Source organism: Thamnophis elegans, chromosome 15 (assembly GCF_009769535.1).
Source record: "Thamnophis elegans isolate rThaEle1 chromosome 15, rThaEle1.pri, whole genome shotgun sequence".
Lineage (NCBI taxonomy): Eukaryota > Metazoa > Chordata > Lepidosauria > Squamata > Colubridae > Thamnophis > Thamnophis elegans.
The window spans coordinates 43,185,280-43,199,592 of NC_045555.1; the positions used below are offsets into that span (position 1 = coordinate 43,185,280).

General features: G+C 44.5%; 1 protein-coding gene across 1 annotated transcript in view; it reads right to left on the bottom strand.

Moving 5' to 3' along the window:
- Positions 1-14,313, bottom strand: part of RNLS (renalase, FAD dependent amine oxidase) — a 138,858-nt gene that overhangs the window by 12,959 nt on the left and 111,586 nt on the right. The window contains exon 6 of the mRNA XM_032231583.1: positions 8,735-8,910. Coding sequence (XP_032087474.1) covers positions 8,735-8,910 — 176 coding nt within the window. The remainder of the gene's footprint in view (positions 1-8,734; positions 8,911-14,313) is intronic.

Consider the following 14,313-nt stretch of genomic DNA (forward strand, 5'->3'; position numbering starts at 1 on the left):
TCCTTATCCCCAGGCCTGACGGGCGAGCCAGTTCTTCAAGGCTATGCGGAAGGCCTGGACGGTGGAGAGGGTACGAATCTCCACGGGGAGCTCGTTCCAAAGGGTCGGGGCTACTGCTGAGAAGGCCCTCCTCCTTGTAGTTGCCAGCCGACACTGGCTGGCCGATGGAATGCGGAGGAGGCCTAACCTATGAGATCTTATTGGTCGCAGGGATGTAATTGGCAGGAGGCGGTCTCTCAAGTATCCAGATCCACTGCCATGTAGGGCTTTATGGGTGACTAATAGCACCTTGAAGCGCATCCGGAGATCGACAGGTAGCCAGCGCAGCTCGCGGAGGATAGGTGTTATGCGGGTGAATCGAGGTGCACCCGCGATCACTCGCGCGGCTGCGTTCTGCACTAACTGAAGTCGCCGGATGCTCTTCAAGGGCAGCCCCATGTAGAGCACATTGCAGTATTCCAGCCTTGAGGTCACAAGGGCCCGAGTGACTGTTGTGAGAGCCTCCCGATTCAGGTAGGGTCGCAACTGGCGCACCAGGCGAACCTGGGCGAATGCCCCCCTGGTCACAGCCGTTAAGTGGTGGTCGAATGTCAGCTGTGGATCCAGGAGGACTCCCAAGTTGCGAACCCTCTCTGAGGGGTATAAAATTTGGCCCCCCAGCCTGAGTGTTGGAATATCAGTCAAATCTTTGGGAGGGAAACACAACAGCCACTCGGTCTTTTCCGGGTTGAGTACAAGCTTGTTAACCCTCATCCAGTCCATAACGGCCTCAAGGCCCCGGCTCATCACGTCTACCGCTTCATTGAGTTGGCACGGGGCGGACAGATACAATTGAGTATCGTCCGCATATTGATGGTATCTAATCCCGTGCCTGCGGATGATCTCTCCCAGCGGTTTCATGTAGATGTTGAATAGTAGGGGGGATAAGACCGAGCCCTGAGGCACCCCAAAATTTAGGGGCCTAGGGGACGACCTCTGCCCCCCCACTAACACCGAAGTGGTTTGCCATTGCTCCTTTCCTAGGGCAAAGAGAAAGTAATTGGCCCAAGGCCACTCAGCTGGTTCAAGGCAGGACTAGACTTCTCAGTTTCCCAATGTCTAGTCCAGTGTTTCTCAACCTTAGCAACTTGAAGATGTCTGGACTTCAAGTCCCAGAATTCCCCAGCCAGCATTCGCTGGCTGGGGAATTCTGGGACTTGAAGTCCAGACATCTTCAAGTTGCCAAGATTGAGAAACACTGGTCTAGTCTGATGCCACTATCCGAAACTGGCTCTCTTTGTGAAATTAGGATCACACTTATAAAAATGGAAGTGCATTTCCCATTTAGTTAATTGCTCATCCAGTTTAAAGAGATCCTTCCAAAGCTCTTGATAGATACTATTAGTTTTCTCTTCTCTTAATATATGGTTTCATTGAGACCTTATATTGGATTGGATTGTTTATTTATATGCCGCCCTTTTCCCTGGGGGGACTCAGGGCGGCTCACAATCAAAAGGAAGGGGGGAACAGACTTTTACATATAAGACAGTACATGATTAAAACGCAACATTCATACCATTCGGGCGGGTTACAATCTTTAGCCCCAGGCCTGACGGGATAGCCAGATTCTAAGGGCTGTGCGGAAGGTCTGGAGGTGGTGAGGGTACGAAGCTCCACGGGGAGATCGTTCCATTGGGTCGTGGCTACCACCGAGAAGGCTCTCCTCCGCATGGTGGCCAGTCGGCATTGGCCAGCAGATGGAACTCGGAGGAGGCCTAAACAATGAGATCTAATGGGTCATGTGGAGGTGATCGGCAGTAGGCGGTCTCTCAAGTACCCAGATCCAAGCACACAGTATTGAGACAGTCACATCCATCCTAGTTGTCTGCTGATATTCAAACATCAGGCGGAGGTGGGATTTATTTTTGTGGAATTCATACTGATTTTCCTTAAGCCAAGCTCGTTCCTCTATATCAGTGTTTCTCAACCTTGGCGACTTTAAGTCCTGTGGACTTCAACTCCCAGAATTCCCCAGCCAGCATAGCTGAATTCTGGGAGTTGAAGTCCACAGGACTTAAAGTCGCCAAGGTTGAGAAACACTGCTCTATATGCTTAGTTATTTTTTCTTTGATGACCTTTTCCAATTAATCCAGAAAAGACTTTAAGCTGACCACTATTCTCATTTCTCAAGTCTCCTCTTGATTCCTATTTGTTAAACTAGCTTCTTTCCAATCCTATTTCATTGAGGGCCAATTTGAGGGACACGTTATATAGCTTTGCTAAGTGGTCAGCAGTTTCAAATTTCTGATGAGTACACTCTTTCTATGCTTGTAAATTCATATTTTATTTCTAGAAATGATCATATGTTTATTTTTAAAACTGTACTCTTTCCCAGAACAAAAATACTAATTACAGGGAGTCCTTGACTATTCAAAAATATGATAACTCTGAAAAACGTGATTTACAACTGGTCCTCACACTTAATGATCACTGTAGCATCCCCATGGTCATGTGATCAAAATTTGGTTGCCTGGCAACATGTATTGAGGATGGTTGCAGCATCCCAGGTTGAAATAGAGCCGAGGTGGCGCAGTGGTTAGGGTGCAGTACTGCAAGCCACTTCAGCTGACTGTTATCTGCAGTTCAGCGGTTCAAATCTCACCGGCTCAAGGTTGACTCAGCCTTCCATCCTTCCGAGGTGGGTGAAATGAGGACCCAGACTGTGGGGGCGATATGCTGACTCTGTAAACCGCTTAGAGAGGGCTGAAAGCCCTATGAAGCGGTATATAAGTCAAACTGCTATTGCTATTGCTATTGCTAAATGATCACCTTTGTGAGCTCAGGGGGCTTCTGACAAGGAAAATCAATGGGGATTCACTTAATGATTCTCATTTAATGCCCATGGCAAAAAGATTGGGTGTGATTCAACAACTCTATTGCTTAGCAATGGAACTTCGGGTCCCAATTTTAAGTTGTAAGTCGAGGACTACCTGTGCCACCAAATAATTCACCTGCTCATTTTAAGGAAATTTGCTTTGATTGCTGTAGTAGCAATAGAAGTTAGACTTATATACCGCTTCATAGGGCTTTCAGCCCTCTCTAAGCGGTTTACAGAGTCAGCATATCGCCCCCAACAACAATCCGGGTCCTCATTTTACCCACCTCGGAAGGATGGAAGGCTGAGTCAACCCTGAGCCGGTGAGATTTGAACCGCCGAACTGCTGAACTGCAGTCAGCTGAAGTAGCCTGCAGTGCTGCACTCTTAACCACTGCGCCACCTCGGCTCCTAACACTAGTAACACTAAATTCAGTTGCTAGGTATTTAGCTACAATACGAAAGGCTTTTCCCAACCTGGTTATGCCCTTATTACTCTTATTTCAAGTCACTGCAGTTATTTGATTTGCCTCTGAGATAATGGGAAGACAAAACAACAGGTTTGACCCTCTTAAGACTGTCTGAAAAAGGACAGAGAATTCATATTTAATTACCTACACTATTAAGTATGACTTAGGTCTCCTGCCATTCTGGGCTGGGACCAGATGAAACTACTGATGTGGGCTGTGGTGATAAAAGAGGGTATGTTCCTCTTTGGGTTAGGTGGGGAAAAACCCTGGGTTACACCAAGAGGGCAAGTGGTTTATTATCTTGTGAGATTTTTTTTTTAAAAAAATCACAGTATGAACTTTAAATCATGGCGGTTATTCGGAATTGTCTCTCTTTAAAGAAAAAGTCTTTATGATTTCCTGGTTTAGGACAGGGACAGGAGGGAGAAACTAAAGTGGTAAGCCTGACATCTGTAATTCAATTGCAAGGAGTCTTTGATCCAGAAGAGATAAAGCAAAACTAAACAAATAACAAAAAAAAAAGTGTAAAAAGGATATATTCTTCACTTTCCATCTGTATTTTTTAACTGCTCCCCCCCCCATTTGTTTTGCTAACTGCTAGATTGATTGTACATGCAAACACTTCTTTTGGTGTACTGAAAAGAGAAAGCAACGTTTGCTTGTACCACTGAGAAAAACGTTCTCCCTTCATTTCTCTCTAGCATAGAGTGCTAAAAGGGTTCCAATTCATTTGGCATTTCCTCTAGGTCCATGATGAGCCGAGGTGGCGCAGTGGTTAGGGTGCAGTACTGCAGGCCACTTCAGCTGACTGTTAGCTGCAGTTCGGTGGTTCAAATCTCACCAGCTCAAGGTTGACTCAGCCTTCCATCCTTCCGAGGTGGGTGAAATGAGGACCCGGATTGTTGGGGGCGATATGCTGACTCTGTAAACCGCTTAGAGAGGGCTGAAAGCCCTATGAAGCAGTATATAAGTCTAACTGCTATTGCTATTGCTATGATGGCGAACCTATGGCATGCGTGCCAGATATGGCATCTGTGGGCAATCGTGCTATTACCAGCTGGTCCTCGCCGTCACCAGAGAGCTGGAAAACAGCATGAAAAATGCCCCCCAAAATAGGCCATTTCTGCCATTTCAGGCTGTTTTGGGGCCATTTTTCAAGCCATTTTTGACCCAAAAAAACACACTCCAAAAACGGCCCCAAAAACTGGCCTGAAACGGTCCAAAAAGCAGCCTGAAAATGGCCCCCAAAACAGTCTGAAAACGGCCCAAAAAACAGGCACGTGTGTGCCAGCCAGCAGGTCTTTTTTGGGTTTCCAGCACTCCGGTGCGCACACATGCACACACGTTTCGCCATCACTGCTCTAGGTTTTTCTCTCTCTCCATTTCAGCAACAGCGAGGTTGCTTGACAAAGATATCCACTGCAGTTCAGTTCCTCTCTTTTGTCTTTGAGCATATTTACAGCCTCTCTTTTACATCACTAGCACCCTAAGGCAGAAAACCACAATCCAATTCAATAATTAGAATACATAAAAGTCAGATAAACAGCATAACAATCAAAAGAGCAGCCACACGAAAGCAATCTCCCTTCCCTGCTCAAGAATATTCATACACAAGAGCTCTTTTTGTGTGCACAACTCTGAAAATTAATATACTTTATTTGGGAAGGATATTCCAAGCTTCAGGGCTACAACAAACCATTATCCTGTCCAGGGGTGGTATTCCCTCCCCTTCCCTACTGGTTTGCAAATGTGAGCACACATGCGCTTTGGCTAAAAAAGTGCCTAAATGGCAGTGGTGGGTTTCAAAAATTGTTCGAACCTACTCTGTGGGTGTGGCCTCCTTTGTGGGAGTGGCTTGCCGCCCATGTGACCGGATGGGAGTGGCTTGCCGCCCATGTGACCGGATATGAAGATGCCGACGACACTTGTCAGAACCACCTTAAATTACCTCACACACAGCACTGGCATGCATAAGAATAGGATGTCAACTTGTTTTTTGAAAGGCATCTTTGGTTTGCATTAAAACAACGTCAACACACGCAATGTTCTGATTGCACCACAAATGCAGTAGCCATCCTTACCTTTCACAGAGGCACTGAGTTTTATAAGTAGGAGCATGATAGCGTAGAATAATCATATCCAATGACCAGTGGTGGGTTTCAAAAATTTTTGGAACCTCTTCTGTAGGGGTGGCCTGCTTTCCGGGTCCACTGGTAGAACCTCTTCTAACCGGTTCGGTAGATTTGATGAACCGGTTCTACCGAATAGGTGCGAACTGGTAGGAACCCACCTCTGGTAAATGGGTGCCACAGAGCCGGGGCAGGAGGGCAGGGCTACCCATAATTTCTGCTACCTGTTTGGGCAAACTGATCTGAACTGGCAGAATACCACCTCTGATCCTGTCCCAGGTCTTCTCCCAAGGATGCCTGGTCTACAAGGAACAGCTACAATCAGGTATAACAGAGAGCGCGAGAAATCCATTATGTATCGTGGAGCAAAGGCCAAGGGGTTTAAAATCTCATATCAACACATTAAAATGGACTTCAACTAGGCATCAGTCAGAACGGACTTCACAAGTTCTCTGTCTATTCAGCTAGTAAGTTTTATTTTTTTTGTCTCATTTCTGAGAACTTTACCAAGACAGGTTCCCACACATCACATTGGTAGAAATCTAGTCTCAATCAGAAAACACTATTTTGCTCATGGAGAGAGCACAAGTCATATTGTGGTGGAGTTGAAGTTGCTTCCAAAGGAGGAGGCAATGATCATCAAGGCTGCCCTTGAAGAGTGTTCGAAGACTCCAATTAGTCCAGAATGCAGCCGCGCGAGCGATTGTGGGTGCACCAAGGTACACCCATGTTACACCTATCCTCCGCGAGCTGCACTGGCTACCTATTAGTCTCCGAATCCGCTTCAAGGTGCTGGTCGCTACCTATAAAGCCCTACATGGCATCGGACCTGGGTACCTGAGAGACCGCCTCCTGCCGATTACCTCTCTCAGACCAATTAGATCGCACAGGTTGGGTCTCCTCCGGATTCCATCTGCCAGCCAATGTCGGCTGGCGACTCCCCGGGGGAGGGCCTTCTCTGTTGCAGCTCCGGCCCTCTGGAATGAGCTCCCTGTTGAGATCCGGATCCTTACTACCCTCCCGGCCTTCCGCAAAGCCACCAAGTCCTGGCTGTTCCAGCAGGCTGGGGGGAGCTGAGAAGCATCTACCTCCATAGAAATTGTGAATGTTGGTTTTGTTTTTAATATGTTGTCTTTGTCTTGTTCCCCCCTTTCCCTTGTCTTTTGTGAGCCGCCCGGAGTCCTCCGGGAGTGGGTGGCATACAAGACAAATCAATCAATCAATCAATCAATCAATCAATCAAGTAGGATTCTTTTAAAAGGGTATTGTACAAATTCATGAAGACAAAGCCAGCAATGGCAACGTGTAATGATGGGTAACTGCAGTAACTGTATGGCCAAAGGCCATGTGCTTCAATATAATACAAAGATTATTGCAAAAAATTACAAAGATGATTAGGGGACTGGAGGTTAAAACATATAAAGAACGGTTGTTGGAATTGGGTATATCTAGTTTAATGGAAAGAAGGACGAGGGGAGACATGATAGAAGTATTCCAATATCTCAGGGGTTGCCATAAAGAAGAGGGAGTCAAGTTATTCATCAAAGCACCTGAGAGTAGACAAGAAGCAATGGATAGGAACTAAACAAGGAGAGAAGCAATTTAGAACTAAGGAAAAATTTCCTGACTGTAAGAACAATTAATCAGTGGAACAACTTGCCTCCAGAAGTTATAAATGCTCCAACACTGGAAGTTTTTAAGAAGACATTGGATAACCATTTGTCTGAAATGGTATAGGGTTTCCAGCCTGAGCAGTGGGGTTGGACTAGAAGACCTCCAAGGTCCCTTCCAACTCTGTTATTCTATTCTAATAGCACAAGCACAACAGAAGACTAGAAGTGTCCTCACCTCTTGGCTGTGTTTTACTGACATACATCTTGATAGCCTTTGTGGAAAATAGACTGCTGGTATGAGAACAAGCAGTGATTTGATTTTGCAAGACTCTTTTTATTTTCTTTTTCAGCTAACACTGTTATCTGCTAGGTGTTTTTTGTTCCCAAGGTTTAAAGATAATCTTTTATTGTTATTGCTATTTTTACTTGCTGTTTAGAGTTTGATTTTTAGAAACTTTGATTTAATACTTCTTATTTTAGTATACTGTTAGATAATGTTTATTAATACTGATTGCTCAAAACTATCTCAAAATAAAGCCTTTTTCTTTACACTGGAAAGTTTTCATTTCTTTTATGCCACCCGGTTTTGTTCTTGACAACTTTTGCAAGAAAACTTTCTGTTGAAACTTTGCTTATATCTTGCTGTACCTATGGCAATGCCAGCTAGGTTAAGTCCAATGCACAGTAACAACATTTGCTCTTATTTTGATTCCATTATATCAGATATGTGTTACTCTCTGAATACATTATTATTTCCTATTTCAATTTATGTTCCCCCTTTTTAGCCATTGGCCTTCTGGGAACTACACATTACATAACAAAGACAAAACTGTATAAGTAAATTAAATATGCTATATATCCTGAGAGTCCCTCTTTTATACAATGTAGGAGTTTTGTGCTTATAGCAATAGCGGTTAGACTTATATACCGCTTCATAGGGCTTTCAGCCCTCTCTAAGCAGTTTACAGAGTCAGCATATTGCCCCCAACATTCCGGGTCCTCATTTCACCCACCTCGGAAGGATGGAAGGCTGAGTCAACCTTGAGCCGGTGAGATTTGAACCGCTGAACTGCAGATAACAGTCAGCTGAAGTAGCCTGCAGTGCTGCATTTAACCACTGCGCCACCTCGGCTCCTCCTTATAGTTGGTTACCCTTGTTTTATCGAGACATTAATGAAGATACAATACAAATTCCCAAATTGTTCTGAAGCAGTTTGCTTTCAATCAACCTTCCAAAGCATTTAATACATTATCGTCAGTAATTACTGAGATATGCAAAAAGCAGTGTGATTCTTCGGCAGAAATTAAATTTGTCTGCTTTGAATGAAGTTTAATTGGCTGGTAACTGACTTATGCTTTTAGAATCAGTGGAGGTTACCTAGTCTAATGTCTGCCCAAAATTCACTATTCTAAACTGTTATTAGAGCCAAGGTGGCGCAGTGGTTAAATGCAGCACTGCAGGCTACTGCTAGATCAGCAGTTCAGCGGTTCAAATCTCACCGGCTCAGGGTTGACTCAGCCTTCCATCCTTCCGAGGTGGGTAAAATGAGGACCCGGATTGTTGGGGGCAATATGCTGACTCTCTGTAAACCGCTTAGAGAGGGCTGAAAGCCCTATGAAGCGGTATATAAGTCTACTGCTATTGCTACTGCTATTATTAGGAATTACCTGAGAATATCTCCATTTCTGGCATTTGATACTTCCCGGTTCAGGCAACTGAGGCATTATGGCTTTCAATTCATTTATAATCAACGGCTGGATTTTTTCTTTGTCCCATTCCAAATATTCAGTTCCAAAAGATACAGTGGTATGAACAACGACGGATGGAGCAATGTCAGGTGACTCTGTAAGAGACAAAGCAGGAAGATGTATACAAAGGGCACCAATGACATTCCCTTTATGGATCTCCTATGTTCAAAGTTAGAAGATTTAACCAAGTCCATCTAGGAAATGATGATTAAAGAAGAAGAAAATTACTGCTACAGCTTGTGAGATTTGGTTAGACTTACAGGTCCTCAATTTATGACCGCTCATTTAATGATGGCTCTTAGTAGTTACAACAGCTTTATAAAATGTGACTTATGACCTGTCCTCCAAATTATTATTTTTACAACAACCCCTGTGATCGTAATTCAGGCTCTTGGCAACTGGCTCACATTTATGATAATTGGAACTTCTAGAAGTCACGTGATCATAAATTGCAATCTTCTCAGCAAGTCATTTGGGGAGGACAGATATATTTAATGACAGCGTGATTCATTTACTAACCATGTGATTTGCTTAATAACTGTGTTGTTTAGCGATCAAAATTCTGGTCCCAACTGTGTTTGTAAGTCAGGGGATACCATATACCAATGACGGCTAACCTTTTTGTCGCTGTATACTGATAATGCAATGCACCCTCCCCCCGCATGCTCGCATGACACCTGCATCTCCTGCATGCATCCTGCCCCCTGCACATGCGTGGCAGAGATCCCAAAACCAGCTGGCCATTGGGAGGCGCATGCGTGGTGGAGCTGAGATGGGGCGATGGCTTGCATACCCACAGAGAGGGCTCTGCCATAGGTTCACTATCACGGCCATATACATTCTTCTATTGTAGAGGATTCTAAATTGCCTAAAGTTCAATACAATAGGAAAAAGTTGCCTAGACACCAATGCAGTAGGAAAAAGAAATCAAAATAATAAATGACAACATTGTAATATTATTTTGGGTTGCTTTGAGTCAGTCTTGACTCCTGGAAAAGGAGGTTCCACCACAAAACCGTGTTCGACTAAAGCGCACTTGACGAAACCGCGTAGCTGACGTCATCACAGGGCGACAACAGCGTGGAGACAGAAGCACGCTGTAAATGCTAAACCTAAAATTAACCCCTAAACCTAAACCTAACCCCCCTAAACCTAATACTAACCCTAAACCTAACTCTTAACCTAACCCTAAACCTAACCCTAAACCTAACCCTTAACCTAATTCTAACCCTTAACCTAACCCTAACCCTTAACCTAACCCTAAACCCAACCCTAAAGCTAACCCTTACCTTAACTTGAATCGGCTTGCTTTTAAAGCGCTATTTAAAGCGCCCTTCTTTCTCCGCGCTCGCTGTTGTCGCCCTGTTGATGACGTCAGCGACGCGATTTAATCGGGCGCGCTTTAGTCGAGCGCGGTTTTGTCGTGCCACGGGAAAAGGATGGGTGACCTTTCAAAGTAGCTTCGTTCCGCATTAAATCGAAGGGTGACGGAATATAACCACAAGGCGGAGAATCTCAAACCCAACCACCCACCCCTTCAAAATGACTAAAATCAGAGGAAGGAGAGCCACTGTACAAATAGTCCTTGGCTTATAACCATTCATTTAGTGACTGTTTGAAGTTGCAATGGTACTGATAAAAGTGACTTATGACTGTTTTTCACACTTACGACCATTGCAGCATCCCCATGCCTATGCAATCAGAATTCAGATGCTCAATCACATGATCCCAGACCATTGCACTGCCCTGGGATCATGTGATTATCATTTGTAACCATCCCGGGTGGCTTCTGACAAGCAAAGTCAACGGGAGAAGCCAGATTTGCTTAATGAACGCATGATTCACTTAATAAATGCAGTGATTAGCAACTGTGGCAAAAAGGTTGCAAAATGGGGCAAATCCCACTTAGGAATTGCTTATATACCGCTTCACAGTGCTTTATAGCCTTCTCTAAGCGGTTTACAGAGTAAGCATATTGCTCCTAACAATCTGGGTCCTCATTTTACTGATCTCGGAAGGATGGAAGGCTGAGTCAACTTTGAGTCATTCAGAATCAAACTCCTGGAATGAGCAGTGAGTTAGCCTAAGGAACTGCATTTCTAACCACTGCGCCACCACGGCTTAACTGCCTTGCTTAGCAACAAAAAATCTGCTCTCAATTGGGGTTTGTAAGTTGAGCACTACGTGTATCACCTGTCCCAGTTCTCAGTGGCAGTCCAGAAGGATAGTATGATTGACGGTGTTGAAGGCAGCCGAGAGTTCATGGAGGATCAGGAGAGCCATTCTCACTGTATTCTGATCCTATCACAGGTTATAGCAATAGCAATAGCAGTTCAACTTATATACTGCTTCATAGGGCTTTCAGCCCTGTCTAAGCGGTTTACAGAGTCAGCACATTGCCCCCACAGTCTGGGTCCTCATTTTACCCACCTCGGAAGGATGGAAGGCTGAGTCAACCTTTGAGCCGATGAGATTTGAACCGCCGAACTGCAGTTAGCAGTCAGCTGAAGTGGCCTGCAGTACTGCACTCTAACCACTGCACCACCTCGGCTCTTATTCACAGTGTGAGCTCCATTAGTGTGTCTACTCTGACCCAAACCTGTCCTGACTGTAGATTTAACTGTTTAATCTTTATTTATTTATTTGTTACAAAAATAAAAGTCTGTAAATTAAATTACAAACTGTGGAGGATTCTGAGCTGCGGTGGCGCAGTGGTTAGAGTGCAGTACTGCAGGCTACTTCTGCTGACTGCCGGCTGCCTACAATTTGGCAGATCAAATCTCACCAGGCTCAAGGTTGACTCAGCCTTCCAGCCTTCAGCGGTGGGTAAAATGAGGACCCAAACTGTCCTCATAAGCTGACTCTGTAAACTGCTTAGAAAGGGCTGTAAAAGCACCGTAAAGCGGTATCTAAGTCTAAGCGCTATTGAAATTCCCCTGAGAGCGAATGGGTCTGTTGCAAAATAAATGCAATTTTTCTTTCTTTCTTGAGAACATTTAATTCTTCTTCACTTCACTAGCTTCAAGGTGCTAGTCGTAACTTATAAAGCCCTTCATGGTATTGGATCTGGGTACTTGAGAGACTGCCTGCTGCCAATTACCTCCCACAGACCCATTAGATCTCACAGGGTTGGCCTCCTCCGGGTGCCATCTACCAGCCAATGCCACCTGGCTATTACCCGGGGGAGGGCCTTCTCTGTGGCAGCTCTGGCCCTCTGGAATGAGTTCCCCGCAGGGATTCGGACCCTCACCTCTCTCCAGGCCTTCCGAAAAGCCGTCAAAACCTGGCTTTGCCGGCAGGCCTGGGGGTGATGAGTTCCCTCCCCTCTCGACATGTATGGTTGTGCGACTGTTGTTTACTTTTATTATTTGTATTTTGTTTTTTATGTTCCCCCTTTCCCCCCTTGAATTGTTTGCCGCATTGAGTCCTCCCGGAGAAGGGCGGCATACAAATAATAAAATTCTATTCTATTCTATTCTATTCTACTTGCTTTCATCAGAATTTCAGAATATCTAGAAGTGCCCCGCAATAAATCTTCAACGTACACAAAGCCCATGGACAGTGGTTGATGATTTAGTAAAGTGTACATTTGGCAAGCATTACTTTTTTTTCCACTCAAGCAACAGTGTGGCAGGATTAGTTGTAGCTGCAAAAATCCCTTCTTTAATGCAGCTACTGAAAGTATAGGAACTTTCCCTCCCGTGCAGCTGGTTAACCTGGCTTGTCCTCCCAAGGAAAGCCTGACCAAACCAATTATTCTAAACATTTCAAAGCCTCCAGTGGTCTTGCAGGACATAAGTTATTTCAAGACACCTGAATCACACAGTAAAGAAAGAGGTTGGTCCTTAACTGAACGTTGCTTTTCAGTAGAGTAGAGGGAGGGGCTACTCTTGGGTATTCTCAAAGCCTGATTGGTCCAAAGACTAAGGGAAATTTCTTTAAATATCCTCCTTTCCCTGTTGGCTCCCAGTTTCCTCTCAGTCTTTGGTCCAAACAACTGCTTTGGTTCCCTGGAGGAAATGTGATTCCAATTCAAATCCTTGGCAAGTGTCTCCTATTTATGACAGTTGCAAGGTCATATCAGTGGTAAAATTCAACTTTTTTATTGCATAGTTTGGTGAGCATGGCAGGGGAAGGATACTGCAAAATCCCCACTCCTACTCTGCTCTGGGGCCAACCAGGGATGGTATTTGCCAGTTCACCAAACTGCTCAAAATTTCTGCTACCGAACCTGTTGAATTTCACCCTTGGGTCATGTGATCACCTTTTCTGACAAGTCAAGTCAATGGAAAACCAGATTCATTTAACAACCGTGGCAAGGAAGATCTTGAACAGGGACAAAACATATTTAATGAATTTTCTCTCAGCAACAGAAATTTTGGGCTCAATTGTGGCCGTAAGTTGAAAACTACCTGTACTGTTCTTTAGTGTACTAACTAAGAATTTAGCAAGCTGGAGTGGAGCACTATTGGGCTGAGAAATAATTACATTACCTTTGTTCTACCTACAATAGGCAGTTATAGTTACAGCCCATGAATTCCCACCCATGAACTAGGATGAGAGGCAATAGATTCTTATCTTTCTTCTAAGCCTAAAGAAATATATTTGCTTAAGTCCAGACACTCCTTTTTAATGTCTGCTGCTAGCTAGATCACAGCCCAGTTTTCTTCAGGTCACCCGAAGCACCTTTGGACTTAACGTTATGCGTTGTGCTTGGAATTTATGTTCCAATATAGATTTTTCTGTGTCCCCCAAAGGGATATTGTGAGGGTTGAGTTGCCCAAGAGCACTGAACCAGGGTGAAGAGGGGACTGTTTCCAGTAAAATAAATAAAGGATGCTGTGCTCACTCAGCAAAAAGGAATTGCAATTAAAAAACTGCGGGTGGTGGTGGTGGTTGGTGGCCGGAGTGGGATGGGTGGGTGGGGGGAATGGCAGCAGAACACTTTTTATGACTTCGGCTGAAATCTAAACTGTTTCAAATTTTTCAGTGAAGTTATTGGAGCAAGTTTGTTCTTAAAACGATGGGTTGGAACCTAACGTTCAAAACATCTTGAGCAAGACCAGCTTTTGAATCAAACCATACAATTTTATTTTTAGACAAATATTACAGCTGAACTCTGAGAACGGTAATGCGGAGAAATATGGTAACGGGCCAAAAATAAAAGTGATATAACAGAATTACATCTTCTTGCGCTTTGCATATTTGGTATTTTTTCTACACTTAGCTTAACATGGGTCTCATCGGATTGCGGGCATACAGCTCATTCCTGAGGAGGAAATGTCAAACAGGCTTGTCCTTCTTATTTTGGCGTCAAATTGTAAATGGGCTCAAAGATTTGATATAGTCTCCTCAAGGCTGGATTACTGCAACGCGCTCTACATGGGGCTACCCTTGAAAAGTGTTCAGAGACTGCAACTAGTCCAGAATGCAGCCACGCGAGCGATATTGGGTGTACCTAGGTACACCCACGTCACACCGATCCTCCGCGAGCTGCA